The sequence below is a fragment of the Dipodomys merriami genome, unplaced genomic scaffold, assembly GCF_024711535.1.
Source record: "Dipodomys merriami isolate MVZ:Mamm:240054 unplaced genomic scaffold, mDipMer1.0.p SCAF_16, whole genome shotgun sequence".
Taxonomy (NCBI): Eukaryota; Metazoa; Chordata; class Mammalia; order Rodentia; family Heteromyidae; genus Dipodomys; species Dipodomys merriami.
In genome coordinates, this window is record NW_027202937.1 from 14,527,004 (window position 1) to 14,549,265 (window position 22,262).

The 22,262-nt window shown below is 38.1% G+C and overlaps 2 protein-coding genes and 1 pseudogene across 2 annotated transcripts; all 3 read right to left on the reverse strand.

The window, feature by feature from the left end:
- Positions 1-2,869: 2,869 nt before the first annotated feature.
- Positions 2,870-3,838, reverse strand: LOC138827903 (vomeronasal type-1 receptor 40-like; annotated as a pseudogene).
- A 7,631-nt stretch (positions 3,839-11,469) lies between these two features.
- On the reverse strand, positions 11,470-12,390 carry LOC138827675 (olfactory receptor class A-like protein 1). Its single transcript, XM_070023294.1, has one exon. The coding sequence runs from the start codon at positions 12,388-12,390 to the stop codon at positions 11,470-11,472; it is 921 nt and encodes a 306-aa protein (XP_069879395.1).
- Positions 12,391-19,624: 7,234 nt separating this feature from the next.
- LOC138827676 (putative vomeronasal receptor-like protein 4) lies at positions 19,625-20,524 on the reverse strand. The gene has a single exon (XM_070023295.1). The coding sequence runs from the start codon at positions 20,522-20,524 to the stop codon at positions 19,625-19,627; it is 900 nt and encodes a 299-aa protein (XP_069879396.1).
- Positions 20,525-22,262: the final 1,738 nt, after the last annotated feature.

The following is a 22,262-nucleotide window of genomic DNA, read 5'->3' on the forward strand; positions in this document are numbered from 1 at the left end:
GAAAAAAAAAAAACAAGGTAGACAATACTTGGATGTTCCTGTTTGATTCAAACGCTTTTGGAAAAAATAACACTGATTTCTGGCAAGAAAATTATCTTCAGCACTTTCCCTCCATGCAAACAAGAAGCCAAAGTCCCATTGGAATTAGAAGCTAAAAACCTGGGAATAATCTGTATTTTCAACTTGCTGAAAACTCTGAACTAGTCTAGACTGCCTAGTACCAGACATTTTAAAAATGAAGATGTAACTCTTAAATAAGCCTTGATTATTTTTAGCATCTTGATAAAGTAAAAAAAATAGAAATTCTTAGTTTATATACTTTGGGTTGGGGTGCTGGGCCTGGGCTCTGTCCCTGAGCTCTTTCTAACTCTTTACCACTTTGAGCCAGGGCAGTACTTCCGGTCTTTGATTGGCTAATTAGAGAGAATACTCTCATGGCAACTTTTCTGTTTTTGATTGGCTTCAAAGCACCATATTCAGATCTCAACCTTCTGAGTAGCAAGGATTACAAATGTGAGCGTCCAGCACCCAGCTGCATTTGTATATACAGTGCATTATGTAATTTTTGTTTCTCCCTCTCTATCTCTTATTCCCTGTAACTCTCTCTACAACCCCCCCCCGAAAAGCATAGGAAATGTTTAAAAGTAACTGACAACTTTGTTTACAAATTTGTTTTCCCATAGTGACGTATGAACAATCCCAACTTTCCAATGTTATAGTTTGCTTTCCTATTTTAGACTTTATTTTTATTTTATTTTATTTATTTATTTATTTATTTTTGGGTCAGTCGTGGGGCTTGAACTCTGGGCCTGGGCGCTGTCCCTCAGCTTTTCAGTTCAAGGCGAGCACTCTACCACGTGAGCTACAGCGCCACTTCTGGTTTTCTGGTGGTTTACTGGAGATAGGAGTCTCAAGGTCTCTCCTGCCCGGGCTGGCTTTGAACCGAGATCCTCAGATCTCAGCCTCCTGAGTAGCTAGGATTACAGGCGTGAGCCACCAGCACCTGGCCTACACTTTATTTTTATATAATGCAGTATAAGTTCTATAAATGTGTGTCTATGTACATGTGCATGCATAAAACATTTTGAGATCTCTATTATATCAGAAAATGATAGGAAACTTTTATGGTACACTTATGCATCAAAACATCATTTAATTGGATATGCCTAAAGTTAAGGTTAATTATACTTAAGTCAATTAATTTATTGGTTGATTGTTGTAACAGGTTTGAACTGAGGGTTGTAAGCTCTTTATCAGTGACTTTTTTCTCAGAGCTGGCACTTTACCACTTGAGTCAGGTTCCAGTCCAGCATTTTTGCTGGTTAGTTGGAAATAGTCTGAAAGACTTTTTCCCCTAGGGTTGGTTTCAATCTGCAATCTTAAAATCTTCGCATTGTAAAGTGCTAGGTATATAGGCATGAGACACCATTGCCCAGATCTGCTTTTAATTTTTGTAATTGCAAGATAAATAAAAATCAAGGAACATAAACAGTGTTGGATAGAAAGCTCAGCTAATTTTGCTTACTCTCTTATTTTCACACATATTGCCTACCCACACAATTTCTTACAAAGACATTTAGATTTCCAGAGACTAGTGCTGGTCCTATGGCTGTTGCTTCCTCTGGAAAGTTTCCCAAGTCAGAAGCTCAGGACATGACTTTGGAACAAAGAGAGTTCTGGCTTCCATTCCATCAACTGCTTTCTACACCACCTATTCTCAGAAAATGCAGAGTAAGACCACTTCCTCTTTGCTCACAGAAACCCTTTTTCTGCTTCAAGAAATCTTTGCTAAGTAAGATCTAGAGCCAGCACAAAGCTTTAATAAAACAGCTGAAAAGATTTTGTGCACCTTCTAGATGAAACTGAGCTGCAGTGGACTGTGGTCTGCCCAGAGCATGGATTCCTTCTGTAGATGCCTCAGGCAGTGGAAGTTTCCTGAACTTCCCCTTTCCCTGGTCTTCTTTGAAAGTCAGAGAAATGTTCACCTTGGTTTCAGCAATCACAACACACTCCTGCTTTTGGGAGTGGTGGTCCTTATGTGCCATGAATCCAGCCCACATTTGCATCCATGAGGGGATGAATACTCAGGATTGTGACTGGAGCAAAGACTTGGAGTTGTTCCTGTGCAGGCCATATCATGAGTGACTTGAAGTGGAAGCTGTGTTCTCCAAAGGTGCAGTCTCTTGGCCTGTGAAATTTATAGTAGAGATATCAGTGCCAGCGATGACCCAGCTATACATTGGAGCACCATCTGGAGCATTGTTTTCAAAGCCAGGATAGCATCCTTTGTAAAAGAATACTTTCTTCCTGTGTGTATTCCTAGGTATTTTCTGACCATTATGGTCTTGGATGTGTTTCTAATTGGCATACAGTGTTTCTCAGGATCAATTTCTTTAATGCTTTTGAAACCAAACATCTTCTGATTTTCTATACAGAGCTAAGTGAGACGTCTTGATTCTTCATTTTTCTTTTGTTCCTTAGAAAGCTACTAGTACATACTTACAAGGTACTAAATAACTTCCTGAAGATTGTGAGCACTAAAGCTTATTTGGTCTAACATTAATACAAGGGATTAGTTCATCAAAAGTTGGGGTTTGAGGGAAAATACACTCTGTATTTGAAGGACTAGAAGTATTTTCTTCCCAGGCAAGAAACTACAGGATGGGAATAGGAAGAAAATAAGAATCTGTCTGGCCAAGATTCTAGAATCTTTGAATCAACCTTAGATTTTTCAAGAACTAGACATCTTAAAAATAAAATAAATCTATGAAAATATAGTCTTATTGTCATGATTTCATAGAATGGTAGCATAAAGAAATTTACACATCTGGCTCATTGAGGAATCAATGTAATGTAATTTTTGTACTTCTCAGTGAACAGTCCAGTATTTAGCAGCCTGTGCATCCCTGATGATCAAGATGAAGGGGCTGAGACCAGCATACCCAAGGACTAGAAATACCTTGGTATTTAGTACTGTGCAGTCATGTGTCATGATAGAACCTATATAAATTGTGGAAATGAAATCTGCCAAATAAAAAAAAGAAAATAGGTCAAGAGAATGAGAGTACTTAGAGTGGCTCTGATTTCTGGGCTGGAATTGTGTGTGAACCTGGAGTTATGAAGGTAGAGGACTCGCTTGTGATGGTTATACAGATGGAAAGCCATGTACCCACTGTTCCAGCCCATGAGACTCTGAAAGATCACATCCTGGAGAGTCATGAGGGAGAGGAAAAGCCACCTAACCCCATGCTCAGATTGATGCATATGACAATACCTAACATGTATTTCAATTCTGGAGCTGTTCATGCTATTGAGTGATGTCATGTAGAGGAACAAATAGGAGCTTATCAGAGAGTTCCAGACCCAAAAGATGAGAAGATAGGGGAGAACTTGCCATGCAGTCTGTGGTTTGAGCTTTCTCCACTGAGTGGTTCTTGGACTGAGAGTAATGGCCTGGACCATGGTGAGGAGACATGTGGTGCAGACGGAAAGGCCTCGAGCTAGTTTTTCCATATAAATCACAGTTTTGTAACCAACATCACCTAGGAAGTTTATGGTACAAAGATCTGTGGCTAATATTCCTCTGGCCCCTATGCTACAAATAATGATTATATTTGAAAAAACCAGGTGAATGTGAATAATGCATATGGGTTTCTTTTTTTCAGGACCCATAACGACAGTATATACATGTTTCACAAGTACAAGGATGTTTCCTAAAATTCCAGGTCCAGTAAGCATATAGAAGATTATCCTTTGAATGAGGTTACTCCAAATCATCTGATTTCATATACAGGATCAGGAAAAGTCTTTTGAGAGTACACCCAAGTGAAGATGACATAGTCCAGGTCTATTGATTATCCCTGTTTACAAAATAAAGGAATGGTTTATGAAGTATTTAAATTCCGTTTCCTGGAAGATGCCTAAGCTCCTTTCTTTCCTCATTTCCTCCCTCCCTTATTTCCTCTTTTCCTTCTTTTCTTTCTTTTTTCTTTCCCTCCAAACTTTCCTCCTTTTCTTCCCTCCCTTCGTCCCTCCCTCCCTCCCTCCTTTCCTTCCTTCCTTCCTTCCTTCCTTCCTTCCTTCCTTCCTTCCTTCCTTCCTTCCTTCATTCCTTCCTTCTTTCCTTCCTTCTTCCCTTGCTTCCTCTCTTTCTCTTTCACTCTGTCTGTATGTCTGTCTATCTGCCAGTCCTGAGGGTTGAACTCTGTCTTTGAACTCTTTAGCTCAAGGCTACCACTCTACCACTTGAAATACAGATCCACTTCCACCTTTTTTATTTTTGGTGGTTTATTGGAAATAAGTGTCCCATGGACTTTCCTGCCTTCATTGGTCTGAACTGTGATCCTCAGATCTTAATCTCCTGAGTAGCTAGAATTACAGGCATGAGGTACCAGTGTCAAGCACTTTCTTCCTTTCTTGATTCATGTGACCTGGGCATCTTGATGACTACAATTTAGACATAGATTACATGCATCCACCTGTTTTTTCCTTCTTTCTATTCCTCATGTCCAAATTTTCAATGATCATGTTCTTTTTCCACAAGAGGTAAGCAAAAGCAATAAATATATGCAGTCAATTTCCAATCTGTACACCTTTCACTTCTCATAACAAATACATACAATCACTATGGTGGATATTTTTCTTCTCTTGTCTTTTTTTATCGTGTGTGTTGCTTGAACTCAGGTCCTGGGTGTGTCACTGAGGCTGTTGTGTTCAAACTTGGTACTCTACCAATTGAGTAACAACACTACTTCAGGCTTTAGAGTGGTTAATTGGAGATATGGGTCTCATGGGGACTTTTTTTTGCCTAGGCTGGCTTTGTACTACAATCCTCAGATCTCAACCTCTACAGTAGCTAGGATTACAGGCATGAGCCACCAGCACCTGTCATTGGTAGATTTGATTGTAGTTTTCCTTCCCTGGGATCATCTGTATGATCTTGTATGCATCTATCCTTCAAGTAAGCAAAGAATCCACACACTGTAAACCAAACTACTCTAAAATCTCCTGCTGTGATTTGTAAAACCACTTTATGAAGTGGGGTCTTTTTATTTTCTGCATATTCTGTATTATATTCAAAATGAAGATCAGAACATAAATTTATGTTGCTTTTATTCTTACCTATCATAAAAAGCTTTCCATGCAACCTGAATTTAGTCCTCCACAATTTTCTTGTTTATTAAATTTATTTGTGCAATACTTTCAACATTTTTCCCCATCTTCCCCCAGAAGATATCATATAGACACTTTGCCAAAAAGAATATGCAGAATGTCTCCATGGTGAACTTTTTCCCAACCAGTAACCTTCCTAGCACAATGCTGGCTATGGGTCAGAAATCAGCTTGGAATTTTGTCCCTTAGTATTATTACCTGACCCCACCGGGCTGTGTTCCCTGGCTGGCTGGATGTCTGCCAGCTGCCATCATCCTCACCTGCATAATGAAAACTACTTGGAGATGTCACTTTTGAGTCTATTTACATATGTTTCCTGACATAATCTCCTGCTATTAAGTGCTTGAAAAACAGCTTACAAATCAATTAGGAATTCAAGCATATGACTCAAATCTTGACAATAAACTCAGCTCAGCAACGTATCAGCTAAACAGATTGTGAAGGTATTTGGGTTCCCTATGTTTCATTATAGATGTTAAAACTGAATGGCCTGGAGAAGTCAATGCACTTTGATTTCATTTTCAGTGTCTTCTCACATGTAGAGATGAGGTGAACATACAGGTTTCTACAGATACAGGAAATGACGGGGACTATCCTTAAAGACACTCATAAATCAGAGTTAATTTTTACTTACTATACCCCCGGTATTGCTCTGGCTAAGATTTTACTTTAGAAAAATATACATGTTGGTTCTCTGAAATATTCATAATAAATCTTAGAATTAAGAAACCTTAGAATAAAGAAAGAGTATCTTTGTTGTCTTGATGAATGTTACAAGTGGGCTGGAAAAGCCATACACCTATATCTACTCTAAAACCTTTTTAGCAGAGACATTGAGTGTATATTAATATTTTATAAGCTTCTTATCTCCTTCTAACTCAATGACTTCTTATAGAGAGAAAAACAGAGGTTAGAGGTAGAGAGGAATTAATAAGTCTTCCTCTACCGCAGTTCTGTCTGATACCTTCCTATTCTACAAATGGTCAAATGTCTCAGACCCTTCTCTCTCACAACCTGCCCCTGACCTGTGTCTCCACAGCTTCCCTTTTAAAGCCAAAGGTAGCCCCAACCTTCAGTACTGGATCACTTACCTACATAGATGTCGCAGCTGACTCAACTTGGAAATTGTGATTAAACAGTAAGAGTCAGGTTGTATTTATCCTTCCTTAGACTCAGTGCTCATAACCAATTCCATTGCTGTCAAGATGTCACTGTCATGAGTTTTATCTTCACCAGGGGAAAAGTGCTCCTTCTGCACCTCTCCATCCCTGAGGCACAATTCTGCTGTCTTCTTACTACTCTGTAATTTGCTGAGGCAAGAAACTTGCTGAGTGAATTAGAGTGAATGTACAATAATGAGGAGTCACGGTGATGATGAAGAGTTCCCTAAAGAGTCCAAGTTTCTTCAACTTGGTTTTGCTCTCATCCCATATCCTCCATTCATCATCAAAGCCAGGAAGTAATGTTAAAGAAACTTCTGAGAATCCACAGAGGTCACTTTCTGAATATTTTCTGAATACACCTTCATTGATAGAAAAGATCATCAAACTGTGTGCAACAGAAAAAAGCAAAGAAAAGCTCATCAAATGATACAATCTAGGTCTATTCTTGCACATATTGTCCAGAACATGGCAGTTGGGGACTTATGGAGAGCTGGGATGGTGTGTGTCCTGATTTCACTTCTGGCTGTTTTCTTGGGCCCTTTCATGTGTTTTCCTGAGGTATTCACTTCTATTTTCCTTGTTATAGGTATTTTTCCTTGAAATGTTCACTGCCAAACCAGGATTGTCTTTTTTTTTTTGTTGGTTGTTGTTCTTGGGTCTTGAACTCAGGACTTGGATGCTGTCCCTGGGCTCTTTTGTTCAAGGCTAGCACTCTACCACTTTGAGGCACAGCTCTAAATCAGGTTTTCTGGTGGTTATTTGGAGATAGAAGTGTTACACTTTCCTTCCAGAGTAGTCTTTGAACTGTGATCCTCAGCCCTCAGCATCCTGAGTAGGTAGGATTACACGTGTAAGCCACTAGCCCCAGCATGATTGTCTTTTTAGATGCTCAACTTCTGTGGTCATTGCCCAGGAGAACTGCCAGGATGTGTGTAGGCTTCCCTATCAGAATCACACCTTAGTTCTGGATCCCTAATACCATTTTCAGAAATGGTCTCTTTCTCATTGGATAAAACAGAAGATCCAAGGAGAGGAAGGCAGGTAATTCTATATTCACCACAGGCAGATATGCAGATTTACCTTAAATAACACTTTTCTGAGCTATTTCCATTGCCTAAAATTTCCTGAAGTAAAGGAGTGCAGTGAAGTGAGTGGAATAAGAGACCTAACATTCAGGTGACACTTTCTTTTTTAACCCACAACCCACAGTTGTATTTAGGGAGAGCAGAGAAGAGAGGAGAGTTCCTACACTTGCCAGAGGAACTGATAGTAGAATCCGTTGGTTGTCCAAACTACCTGCCTTTCTGTGACAACTATTCCATGAGAATAGATTACCTATGCATCCTAGAATAGCTCTGGTCACCATAGAGATGGTGGGTGTGGCTATGGCAATGGGTCATAATCAGAATACTTTCAATCACAGAAATCTCGGCGGTGTTTAGTTGATTTTGTTCTGTGGTATCTGTATGTACACTGTAGGAGGAAAGAGCTTAATTGATCTACACAATGAGAAAAACACACAGAGCCACTAAACAGAAATCTGGCTTGAGTCACTAAATGTATCATAATCAATATTCAGATTTGAATCCATATCATAACTCCTGCAAAGGAGATGAAGCCAGAACCCCATCACAGTGATATCACAACAAAGGTGTGCTGCCAATCTACAGCCAGGCCTGAACAAAAACAATTGCAGTCATTCATAAGTGTGCTATGTTACAGGAGATCTACTTAGATTTCTTAGAGATGGATGAATACCAACTCTGAATAGAAATTATCTTCTGGAGATCCAAAGTATTCCTACGAACTATAGGATTATGGCTTTAGTAAAGAAATTTAATTACCAGAGTTTTGTCTCAGGCTCATGTTTTCTTATAAGACATATCTGAGGATCTTTGTTCTCTTGAGGTAAATCTCTTATTTCTCTGAGAACCCTTTCACCGTTTTGAGTTGTTTAAACTTGTAGAATCTTGTTTTAAGTGATGAGTATGTGTATGGATTGAAATGTTTTAATTGATATAAAAGTGGTATTCATAGGGTTTATAGTTATACAAGTCAGGTAATGAGTATATTTCTTAAAAATTACTTTATTGTCAGTGTTGATGTTTGGAGGTTTGCCTTCTTAGGGTTTTCTGAACCTCTTGAACTTGAAAGTTCATTTTGTCATTTGAAGTTTTCAGTCAATTTTTTCCTCAATCTTTCATAAGATTTCACAGGCAAAAATCAATGCAGAGTTCATGTCTAGTGTATTGGAAAACAGTACTTGTGGATGTATTAGAAGGGAAACGCAGTGATGTGACTTCTCTCCATGTGGGCAAACTGTAAAATTGTATGATTCTGTGTTTTATTTGCTACCTTCCACCATTTTGATGTATAAAATGTTTAATTCTATGTTAATTTTTTAGTAGTTTTCTTCTGATGATTTAGATGTATTTTGACTGTTGTCAACTCAGTTCTGAAATGTAAAAGTGGAGCTGAAATTAGCAGTGTTGGGAAACGCAAATTCGAGGCCTAGCAATTCATAGCATCGGGCAGGAATTATATTTTACTTGTGTGTAACATCCCCCTCCCCCTTTTTTTTTCTTGAGATGTAGTCTCTCTATTTAGGCTAAACTGAGCTTGACATTTGAACCCCTGGCCCCAGACACCACAGCTGTGTTGACAGCTGTAAATCACCACACCCAGCTTAATATTCAGTAATATATTCTTCATGATACAAACTTCGTACAGTAGCAGTTCATTTCCAGATTGTGCCATACTGTGTTTGAATTTAATACCAATAATTGATTCAGAATGTGTTTGCTATGTTTTGTTCTTTATGTTGAATGCAAGAGAAACACTTTTACAGTGTTTTCACAATAAAAAATTATTAAAATAAAAAGAAATGAAGTTCCTTGCAAAAATACAAAAAATAAAATAGCAATGTTGAAATACTTACCAAGTTGATGTCCTGCTTCTTTTTTTAATTACTAGTAATAAGTTGTTTTTTATTGTGAAAATTCCATACAGAGGGGTTACAATTACATGAGCAAGGTAATGAGTACAATTCTTATCAAGCATTCTTGCCTCCTCCTTTGTTTCCCCTTACCTTCCCTGCCTTTCCATTTCTCCCCTATTCCCCAACCCCCCCACTCCCCACCACCAAAGTTGCAAAGTTTGTTTTTCGACATAGTGTCTTGTCTTGTACATCTCATTGTTACAATGGATCAGCCTGTATCCCTATTTTAAAAATTTGTTTTTCCCTTCCCCTGCACAAATTATACCAACATCAAATACAATGAAAACAGGTGTTATACCATGGGGGAGGGACATACAAAGCAACAAAGAAATGTCTTATAAACATGTTAGAAACAATAGCAAGAAAAAAAACATTTGAGTCCTTATCTTGAGGTTCATTTCGACTAACATCAACTTATCTGACCGTTTCTGCTTGTCTCAGACATATACTAGTTATTGCAAATAAGGGAAACCATGGGAGCTATGTTTCTTTGGACCTGGCTTCCTTCACTTAATATATTTTTTTTCCAAGTCTTTCCATTTCCTAACAAATGGGGCAATGTCATTCTTTCTGATGGAGGCATAGAATTCCATTGTGTATATATACCACATTTTCTTGATCCATTCATCTACTGAGGGGCATCTGGGTTAGTTCCACATCTTAACTATGGTAAATAATGCTGCAGTAAACATAGTTGTGCTGCTAGCTTTAATGTGGTCTTGTTTGTAACCATTTGGGTAAATGCCCAAAAGTGGGATTGCTGGGTCATAGGGGAGCTCTATATAGAGTCTTTTCAGGAACCTCCATACTACTTTCCAAAGTAGTTGAACAAGTTTACACTCTCACCAACAATGCAGTAAGGTTCCCTTCTGTCCACATCCCCTCCAGCATCTGTTGTTATTAGAATTCTTGATTATAGCCATCTAACTGGGGTGAGGTGGTATCTCAGTGTTGTTTTGATTTGCATTTCTTTTATGGCTAGGGAGGTTCAGTATTTCTTCATGTGTCTATTGGCCATCCTTTCCTCTTCAGAGAAGTTTCTCAGTAAGTCTTTAGCCCACCTATATATTAGATCAGTTGTTTCTTTGATGATTGGTTGTTGGAGGATTTAATTTTTCGAGTTCCAGGTATATTTTAGATATGAGACCATTGTCGATTGTATGGCTAGTGAAGATCTTCTCCCAATCCGTGGGCTTTCTATTGATCTTGCTAGGTATGTCCTTTCCCATGCAGAAGCTCTTCAATCCCATTTGTCCAACTTTTCTTTGATTTGTTGTGTTTCTGAGTCTCTATTAAAAACATTTTGGACTGTGCTAAGGAGAACTAGGGTTTCCTCTATTCCATCCTGTAATGTTTTCAGGGTGTCCACAGACTAACCTCATCATTGTGTTCCACTGCATTCATTCTATGAATAAATGCTTAGGGATATTTTAACATAACCCAAAACTCCTCTTCTGCTAGTATTTAAATTGTGGTTATGAAATAATGAGCCATATGTGTGATCAAAACCTAGAAACTGGATTCTTGCTAGTATTTAAATTGTGTTTATGAAATAATGAGCCAAATGTAGGATCAACACTTAGAAACTGGATTCTTGCCACAAAGGATAGATATACAGGAATATTTTAGAAAATTTGCTAAATTGTTTCCTGGCTACCTACTACATATTTAGTGACAATGAAAAACCCAGACTCAAAAATATTAGAAATAAAGGTAATAGGGCAGAGTAGAGAAAGAGATTTCTATGTCTTTTTGTTTTTCTTTCTTTTTTTTTTTTTTTTGGTGAGGGTCCCCTAGTGAGGCCGGAACTCTGGGCCTGGGCATGGTTCCTCAGCTCTTCCGCTCAAAACTACCACTCTACCACTTGAGTCACAGCACCACTTCCGCCTTTTTTCTTTTTGCTTATGTGGTGCTGAGGAATCAAACCCAGAGCCTCATGCATGCAAGGCAAGCGCTCTACCTCTGAGCCACCTTCCCAGCCCCATCATTCTATTTTTCTATGATCTCTCTGTCAACTCAGGGCTACAGATCACAAGAGTCCGTGTCTGGCAATAAAAATTTATATATTAGCCTATTTAAAATGATATTGATAACCAGCAAAACAGAATTAAGAACTCTTTCAAACTTACTATAAAGTCATTGAAATAGACATTTTCTTAATGCCTTTGTCTCCTCCAGATTTCCCTCTCTGTGAATCAGCACAAAGGGACTGAGAAATGCATAACCGATGGTCAAAAATTCTTGGACATTTAATATCATAGAATTTTTCTGTAAGAAAGAATTTGAAAAGAAAGAAAAAATGTAATCTGTCCAATAGAAGAAAAGAAAACAGAACATCAGAAAGAGAACACTCTGAGCAGCTCTCATTTCAGGAAGACTTTTATGAAGGTGAGAGCTCTGAAGGTAGAGAACACGCTGGTGATGCTTGTGGAGAATAAATACCATGTAGCCACTGGCCCCACCCATGACACCCTGAAACATGGCACTGTGTATGGCCATTAGAATAAGAAGTATCCATTTTATTTCCTGACTTTCTGGTTGAAAAGAACAATAATTGTTAGTTTTAGCAGCTTCTGACATGTTTTTCCTGCTACTTGTGATGTAATGAAGCAAGTTGATGCTAATAGAGGAACTGAGGATCCAAAAGAAGAGAAACAGGGGAAGAATTTTCCATGGAGTCTTTGGCTTGAATCTCCAGCACACAGAGCCTCTGGGACTGATGGTGATGGCCTGGACAACAGTGAGGAGACTGCTGGTACAGACAGAAAGGTCCTGGGCCACCCTCTCCAGATAAACAACTATCTTACAGCCTATATCATCCAGGAAGTTTCTTAAACCAAAAGCTGTTATTGCTCTTAGCAATCCTTTGGAAATAAGTATTATGGTATTTGCAAAAGCCAAGTGGATGAGAATAAGGTGTATAGATTTCTTCTGAGCAACTCTCCAAAAACTACATACAAAATTCGCAAAAACAATGATATTCCCTACAATGCCAAGCGCAGTTACAAAGAGGAAGATGGTGCCCTTGACAAGATTCGAAATACTTTCTTGTGTCATGTCAGAAAAACTAGGATCCACCAAATGCCCTTGTGAAGAAAAAGCATCAGTAATGGTGATAATTATCTGCAAAAATAGCTCCTGTTTTCAGCAATTTTCTCGAGTATAGGGACATTCATTTCATAAGAATGACGCAGAGTTTTTGACCTTAAAGTCTTCCTTTGTGTGGCAATCCTTTTGAATTCTTTGATTATTGTGAAATGCCATTTGGAATAATAACACGCTGTTGTCACTGTATTTTACTTTGGTGCCATGGGTCTTGTATGTATGTTTATCTGATTTGGGAAAGGGAAGAGGAATAACAAAATGATGAGACAAAAGACAAAGAGTGAACCAATGACATAGCAGTACTCACAAAACACTACTTTGGAAATGAACTCCTTGGTGGAGGGAGGAGATTGGAGGGGCAGGAAAGGGGGAGAACATGAGGGAGGAAGAAACAATGTTTGGCAAGAAATGTACTCATCACCTTACTTTGTAACTGTAACCCCTCAGTACATAACCCTTGCAATAAAATAAAATTGAAACAACAACAACAACAAAAGAAATGGCATAAAAATTTTTTTGAACACTCAGTCTTTCACTCTTGCTTGGCTTTTTCACTCAAGACTAACACTCTACCACATGAGCAGCACATCTACTTTTGGTTGGTGGTGGTGGTTATGGGCTTGAATTCCCGGCCTGAATGCTGTCCCTGAGCTGGGTGCTCAAGGTTATAGGCCTACTACTTTCACTTTGAGCCAGCCACAGCTCAACTTCCTTTTTTTTTTTTTGGTGGTTAATTGGACATAAGAGTCTCATAGACTTCCTAAGTGGGCTGGCTTTCTACCATGATCCTCAAATCTTAGTCTCCTGTGTAGCTCAGGTTACAGGCCTCAGCCACAAGGATCTGGCCATACTTCTGAGTTTTTACTGGTTAACTGAAGGTAAGAGTATTACTGCAGGCTGCCTTTGAACTGCAATCCTCAGATCTCAGCCTCCGGAGTATTTAGGATTATAGGCATGATCCACCAATGCACAGCACTCCACCTATTTGGCTTTTTTCATAGTTTCATACTAGTAAAACCACCTGACTAGTGCCATTCCTTATCTGTCCCACCTACCTTCATTATCAACATCGCTGAATAAAATTCAAAATCCAACAAGTAGAGTTTTTGTGATTTTAAGTTTGTTTGGCAGTGAACAGTATCAGTGTGTTATAATAATATTTTTTGTGTGATAGTAGTGTAGCCTACTCTATGCACTTTCAAGTTACGGTTCTTAGATGTACTATAGGGAATTTAAATAATTTTAAAGTTATCAGTGCCAGGCATTCTGAGCACTCATCGTTTTTCCAACACAAAGCTCCTGCAAGTTTTAAGTCCATAGATACCAACAGTTTATTGAACTGTCTGTCCTTTTTATCAGTCTAAGCTGATTTCCAGATCTCAGGCCTGCATAAAGTTTTAGTTTCCCTTTCTAAAAAGTCAGATCTAACATCTCATTTAAGAATATTCAATAAAGCACATACAATTTCTCTAGAATAAATGAAAACAGGATTTGCATATTTTATAAAGAATTATAAGCCTTTCCCTCTTCCTTCTTACTAATCATTAGAGAATGGCTTTAGATAGCTCTGTCTATAAGGTCTCTGTCAGGATGAACTATGTGAGTATCAAATCGTGTCAGACATTTCAATGATTCTACAAGTATGAATTATTGCCATCCAATTATTATTTTCTCTTCTCACAAATGGGGATTTTAGAGGCTAGGAAGGTGGCTCAGTGGTAGAGTGCTTGCCTTGCATGCTCGAGGCCCTGGGTTGATTCCTCAGCACCACCTAAACGAAACAAAAAAGCCAGAAGTGGTGCTGTGGCTTAAGGGGTAGAGTGCTAGCCTTGAGCTGAAGAGATGAAGTACAGTGCCCAGGCCGAGAGTTCAGGCCCCACGACCGGACCCAAAAAAAAAAAAAAAATTGGGGATATTAATGCCTGGGTTTAGGCATTAAGAAACACAATCCTAAATGTCTAGCATATAGTGAATTATGCTATGATCTTCAAAATTTTGCACAGTCATTTTGTGTAACTAAACTGGGTCACAAAATTAATAAACACATACTCAGATATTGAGTTTGTTTCAAATAACTGGAGCCAGTATTCATCAGTTGCCTGACGGACTGATCTAAGCTTTTTTTTTTTTTTTTGGTTGTTTCATTCTGTTTTTTCTTTTTACTCTATCATTTTTGGTATTTCCATTGTTTTTCTAGCCCTTCCTCAAGTTCCCAAAATTCTCTGACGCTAAATAATATTTGGAATCCCCTTCTCAGACACTTAGTAAGTCCCCTCTCATTCTGACAGAATAAAATGAAGAATGCCAAAAGAAAGAAGCAAGAAGTGTATTGCCACAGATTGGTTTTGAAATAATGCAGGAAATTATTTCGGCTAGGGGCATAATATCTCATCTAGAGTAATAAGCATAGCATAGGCCAATAAGTGCATCCATCTTAGGCCCAATCTTTTCAATTAAAATATGAGATCAGTAGCCCTAATATCATAACTAGGATCAATTTAAGCTGAGTTTTCTCAAATTATACTTACAAGCAGCCTGTCTGAAACATAATAGGAATTCTCTAAAGAATACCCATAATATGAAATTATATTTTAATGAATAGGGCCACCAATAAATAAGCATGTAAGTTTAGTTGACAACACTGTGTGATATAATGTTGTGTCTAAGTGTCGAGAGATTTTAAGAATGGATGCAGAAAGAGTATCTTCAAAATTAAATGTAATACACTAATAACAGAATTATTTTGAAAGAACAAAGGATAACCCACTGGAAACATAGCAATACATTAAACATTAGGCAAAGAAATGTTGTAAAAGCTAATTATTAATAGTCAGTTATCATGTCAGTAAAAATAGAAGCTAAAGGGCTGGGAAGGTGGCTCAGTGTTGGAGCGCTTGCCTTGCATGCCTGAGGCTCTGGGTTCAATTCCTCAGCACCACATTAGCAAAAAGAAAAAAGCCGGAAGTGGCGCTGTGGCTCAAGTGGTAGAGTGCTAGCCTTGAGCTGAAGAGCTGAGGGACAGCACCCAGGCTTAAAAAAAATTAGAACCTTGAAAATTTTTTATATCTTTCTGATTTTTTGAAGTGGGTATCCAGACAATTTTATACAAAACTCATCCTGGAGTAGAAGCTTGTTATTTAATCCTGAACAAAAAAAAGAGAATTAACTAAATATTTCTAGGGTGTTTTTCTTAGACATGGTCCTTCTTGTTGCTCGTCTCAGGGACATGCCGTTGTAAGGGTAAAATAATGAGTGAAGGTTCAAGACTCTGTTAGATACTCCAGGGCTTCTCTAAAGACAGCTTAATATTAATGTGTCTGAGAAATACTACAGGGCCTATGTGATAACAAAATTTTCAAGTCTACTCACCTAAGTAGCTGTGATGCAGACAAGCTTTGGGGTAGTCCTGGCAAGCTGAATTTTTCCAGAGCCTATTTATACCTCCATGGTTTGTGGAGATCTGGGCTGAGTGAGACTTCACTCAGGTCACAGAGGTCCTCCTGTTGGGCAGAAGGATGCCTCTGAAGAATCTCAATCCCTGAAGTACAGCTTTTCTTCTCCCTCCACAATTACTACTTTTGATTGGCTCAGAAGTTATCTGAGGCTAATTGAAGACTCAATTATGTTTATAGAAGGATGTGGAGGTGTATTGTTAGGCTATTTATTTGAGATTACTCTAATTTCCCATGTAGGCATTCATAGTTATAAACTTTTCCTTTTATTCATTCTTTTCCTGTATCCCAAGGGTACTGTTTTCATTTTCCTTTGATCTTTGCCATTTCTTGATTTTTCACCTCCTATTTCTTTGGTGACCCACTCATCATTCAAAAGTAAATTGTTCACTTCCTGTGTCCTTGTTTATTGTCTGTGATACACTTGCTCTACTAGAACATGGGACATTTTTTATGTTTTAAAATATATTTGATCCTTTCTTTCTGTAAACTTAAAAATCTTCCTACCCTTCTCCAAGGGGACAGGTAAGCATTTAAACAAGTACCCAGAAAGTGGGGAAAGGATAGAAACATACATTTTTGGAGATTTAGAGGCTTGGCATATAAACTGACAATAATATCCGGATCCTAATTATTACTGTGAAGTATTTGGTGGGGTATGGTGACTCAGTATTGTCTGAAGTCCAGTCCAGATGATTCTTTCTTCTTCAACTCATCCTTCTTGTGCCAGTCCAAACTCAGGGTCGAGATACTGTCACTAACCTTTTTTCCCCTTCTTTTCTCAAGGCTAGCACTCTACTATTTCAACCACAACTCCACTTTTCAGGTTTTGGTTAATTGGAGATAAGAGTCTCACAGGCTAGGACTGGGCTGGCTTCAAACAATGGTCCTCAGATTGCAGCCTTCTAAGTAGTTAGGATCACAGATGGGAGCCACTGGTGTGTGGCTCCTAACTTAATTCCTTGATGTCATTCTTAATTACCTTTCTAGTACTACATTCTTTTTTGGCGGGGAGGGGTCCGGTTGTGGGGCCTGAACTGTGGGCCTGGGCGCTGTCCCTCAGCTCTTCAGCTCAAGGCTAGCACTCTACCGCTTGAGCCACAGCGCCACTTCTGGCTTTTTTTTCTGTTTATTAGTGCTGTGGACTCGAACCCAGGGCCTCAAGCATACATGGCAAGGGCTCTACCACTGAACCACCTTCCCAGTCCTAGTATTACATTCTTTTGGATTGATTACCACTGACTTGTTTAAGGACCTCTCTGCTTGGTTCTCTATGCAGTATGGGGGGAAAAAAGCCAGTTACAGTAGATAAATGTAAAACTAATATAAATAACAGCAGTTATATAAGGAGATATAATAACTGGCTTTTTCTGTTCTCCTATCTTTTGCTGTTCTCATGGCCTGAGCTCTGTTCCTAAGCCTCTCTGTGCTCAAGGCTAGAGCTCTACCACTTGAGCCACAGCACCACTTCTGCTCTCTGGGATTTTCATGGCCATCTAAAATAGTCTAAAATGTCTTCTGGATAACGATGTTAAAATCTGAAGAATCTCACTCAAGTTTTTATAAAATTTACAATAGTATAACTGACCTACTTGCTTAAATACTTACCCATTTAATTTACCTTGAATCTCAGCCATGCTGAATTGGATCCCTAATTATTCCAACCAACATTTCTCCATATGTTTTTTCAAAGTCTAATTTGATAATATACCCATCAAATATTTTCAAAAACCTTGCCTTATGCTTCATCTGTCTCTGCATTCTTAACAATCCACAAACACATGTTACAAAATTTCTATAGGTTTAATATCTAACATCTCACAAATTGAGTCATATTTTAATTTATACAATGTCTTATAAACGCGAATCATATGAGAATTCCTAGTGAGAATTTATCAGTTTATGAGTTACTGTAACCTGAGGATACTTAATTTCACTTAAGTATTATTTGTGTGTGCCTACACACCCACCAACCCACCCACCCACCCCTCCCACACACACATCCTTTGGATCCATTTTAATTTTTATTAGTATATATTAATTGTACAAAGGAAAGAATTTACTTATATTTCCTTACTTGCATATAAAGTACTAGGATTATATTCACCTCCATCTTTTCTCTTTTCCAATTCCATCTCCATAGTCACCCCTTTTACTTTCATGAGCTTGATCTTCCATTAAGATTTGCTTCCATAGCTCCAATAAATGAGAGAAATATGTAACCTGTCTTGGATGGACTCATTTATTTCAGTAAATATGATTATCACCAGTTCCATCTAGTTTCCTTCTTTTCTGTAGGCAAGTAAAATTCCATTGTGTACACATATTACCCTTTCTTAATTCATTTATCTGCTAATGGACAACTACACAGGTTCCATTGTTCTGTTATTGTGAGTTGTGACATGGTATACATGGGTGTGAAAATACCTCCACAGTAAAATGGCTTGAATATTCACTGAAATGATGGGGCTAGTTCATATAGATTTTTGTCTTGAATTTATTGAGAAATTTTCATACTGATGTTGGGGTTTTTTCTATGTTGAGGACTAAATTTAGTCAAGAGAAGATGTAGTACAATCCCAGCATGTACCAGGATCCCTCAACCATTGTAACTCAAGTAAAAACTCAGATGTACTTGGTAGTCCATGAAAAGACTGTGATCAGAAACAGAGATTGGTGCTCCAGAGTTACAACTGGTTAACTCATGGCATTAATATAGCAGTAGTTATTAAGTTAAGCCTAATTGGTAGCATCTTTCTGAAACCTGAGATTGCTTCTGCTAAAGGAAGACATATCTATTTGTGCTATCCTATATATTTGATGCTTATACTTCATGGTTTTTACTAGGTTTGTAACTGGTTCGCTATTTTTTTCTTGTCAGTTTCCTTAGTACTCCAGAACCACTGGTGAATCCCTTGTTGTGTAGAGAGTTAGAGTCTCTTACAGATCAGCATCAGTTTGTCCTAAAAGTAGAACTCAGAAAAGGAATATTACCTGAACAGCTTCTTCATAATTTGCTCTTAAGGTCATTGTTCTTTTGTAGCCATAGTATATATACTTAGTATGTATCCCAAGTCAAAAACTTGTGTGAGCTATAAGCAAGGAAATCCATTTGAGGGTTCACAAAGGTGGAAAATAGTTGGGGGTTTCTGTTTGGTGAAGAGCTTAAGCTCAGGAAATATGGCAACAGCTGGGAGCTGGTGGCTCACACCTGTAATTCTAGCTACTCAGGAGGCTGAGGTCTGAGGATCATGGTTCAAAGCCAGCCTGGGCAGGAAGGTCTGGGAGACTCTTATCTCCAATTATCTACTCAGAAGCAGCCAGAAGTAGCAGTGTGGTTCCAGTGTAGGTAGAGCACTAGTCTTGGGCAAAACAGGCTCAGGCATTATACTCAGAACCTGAGTTAACCCTCCGGGACCAGCAACAAAAACAACAAGAAATTATGGTAACAGACTTAATTTCTAGTTTTTTCCCCATGAAAGCAAGAAACTGAGAGCTAAATCATAGGGATGACTGAAATGGGAGGCTGATAAGAATCTTTCCTGCTAAATTCTTGGAACAAATGAATCCATTTTAGATTGCTTAGGATGAGATCTATTAAAAATGTAAATAAACCTATGAAAATGTGTCTAAATGAATGTTAATGTTCTGAAATATTGGAACAGCAGGTCAAACCAATTTCTCATTTTTATACTTTTGGTTATGGAGGAATGGATATATAATTTCTGTATTTCTCAGTGAGAACACCAGTATTTGGCAACACGAATATCTCTGATGAGCAAAAGAAAGGGGCTGATACTAGCATAAGCAAGAACTAGAAATATTTTAATATTTATTATTATGGAGTCAAAGGTCATGAGGGAACCTGTATAGAAGGAAAAAATGAAATCTGCCCAATAAAAGACAAGGAAACAGGCCATAAGAACAAGGGTACTTAGAGTAGCTCTGATTTCTGGGCTGGAATTGTTTGCAGACCTGGAGTTATGAAGATAAAGGACTCTCTTGTGATGGTTATACAGATAGAAAGCCATGTACCCACTGCTGCAGCCCATGAGACTCTGAAAGATCACATCCCGGAGAGCCATGAGGGAGAGGAAAAGCCATCTAACTATTTGCATAGATGGTAGCATATGACAATACACAACATACATTCCAAGTCCAGATCCATTCGTGTTATTGACTGCTGTGATATAGTGGAGCAAGTTGGAGCTTATAACAGAATTTAAAATCCAAAAGAGGAGGAGATAGGGGAGAACTTGCCATGCAGTCTTAGGTTTGAGCTTTCTCCACTGTGTGGTCCTGGAACTGATGGTGATGGCCTGGATCATGCTGAGGAAACAGGTGGTGCAGATGGAAAGCCCTCGAGCCACTCTTTCCAGATAAACTACAAGTTTACAACCCACATCACCTAGAAAATTTCTGACATAAAACACAGTGGCTATCTCTCTTACCCCTGTGCTACAAATAATGATGACATTAGAAAAAGTCAAGTGGATGAGGATGAGGTCTATGGACTTTTTGTCAGGACCTGTGAAAAAAGTGTACACATGTCTCACACATACAAGGATGTTGCCCACAATTCCAGGTCCAGTAAGAGAAAGGAAGATTATCCTCTGAATGATGTTACTCCACATCCTCTCTGGACTTCATGCTCAGTGCTGGGAAACACATTTTGAAAAACACAAATGAGTGAAAGGATGTATTTCAGGTGTCTTGATTTTTCTGTGCTTAGTGAAAAGAAGAGTTTCTGAAATATATGAATGTAAACACTTCTTTCCTAACAGCCTATGATACCATTTTTTCCTTTTTTTCATCTTTCTTTGCTGTGTCAATTTGGGCATAAATTCATATGATTCCTACTACTTGCCTTTCCCAAACACCTTTCTTTATAGCCTTCATATATAAAATTTATATAATAAATGTCTTTATGGACAAAAGCTAAACAAAGGCAATATCATTCACTGAATTCCTAATCCATTTCCTGAGCATTCTTGTAAAATTAATGCCTAATAAATAAGTTATCTGGCTCTTGTGGGTTTTGTTGGTGCTCTACCCAGGTTAGTTTTACCATGCTATACATATTTATTCCTCAAAGAATTACTTACAAAGGATTGTAATTGCTCTAGAAAATTTTGTCTAATCAAATGAAGCAGCTTTCCTGGAGAAGTCGTATGCCCTTTCCGTCAGCCCTATGGGAAGACTTAGTGGTACGGACGGCCTCCTTAAAAATAAGACTAAGAATGCTGTTTAACATGAATTCCCAAACCGCTACATGGGCTAGAGGTCATTGAAGCTGATTTTTCTCCTTATATACCTTGCTTTTATTCTTCATTCTCCCTAGAGTGCTCTTCTAATAAAACACCAGAAAAATATTCAGATACAGAAGCTCTTGTCCTATGGCCTTCAACCAAAGATACAATTTAACTGATTCTGTGTTTTAAACATTGTCAAATCAAGTGATTTTTCTCAATCAGAAAGCCCCTCCTCTGTAGGTCAGTTTCTCTTCATCACTCATACTGTGATTTATATAACAACTTCTTCTCTTTTTATTAGCAAAATGACATTTTAGAACAAATAATCTAAATCCTCACATGCCAAACGTCACCATATTTTTCTTCCACAGTTGGAAAATTCCTTCTTGTCATAGTTACTTGTGAATTAATTTAAACTCCCACAAAACAAATATGACATTGACACTTAGAATATCAAAATGTCCAAAAGTCAATCTTTAGCCCAACCATCACACTTCACAGCTAACTGCCCCATATTCATCACAAATGAGCCTAAAATTTGATCTCATACACTTTTCCCAAGCTTACCAAACTAGTTTCCTATGCATATGCTTCCATCCTAGCATCTAAGTTATCTAACATAGCACCTGCTATTGAATACTAAACACACTTACTACTAAAGTTTAACATTAAATCAGAGTTGAGCTGATAAACCTGTCTGGAAGACATGTGAGTTGGTCTGTGTGTTTTCATGAATATTCATCTAAATGCCTATAGAAAATAATCTTCTTTAGATGAAATATTTAGTCAGAATTTTAGTGTTCTCTCATAGGTAAAAAGGTGAGTTTCTATACTTTACCCATCCAGATAATCCATGAATGACATATGTTATCCTTAAAGAAACTTAGAAATCATGGTTACATTTCAGTAACTGTGTCTTCTATTGAGTTAGGACTGAACTTTTTTTCAGATATACATTACTTTGTTAAGATATCAATGTATTTTGGAATAAAGATGTTTTTCTTTTCCTGAATAGTGTTACACATGGCCTGGAAAAGCTATGCATCTACAACTCCTCTGAAGGCTGCTGGGAAAAGATACTTATGGTTAATAATTTAACAAGATTGCATCAGTTTTTTCC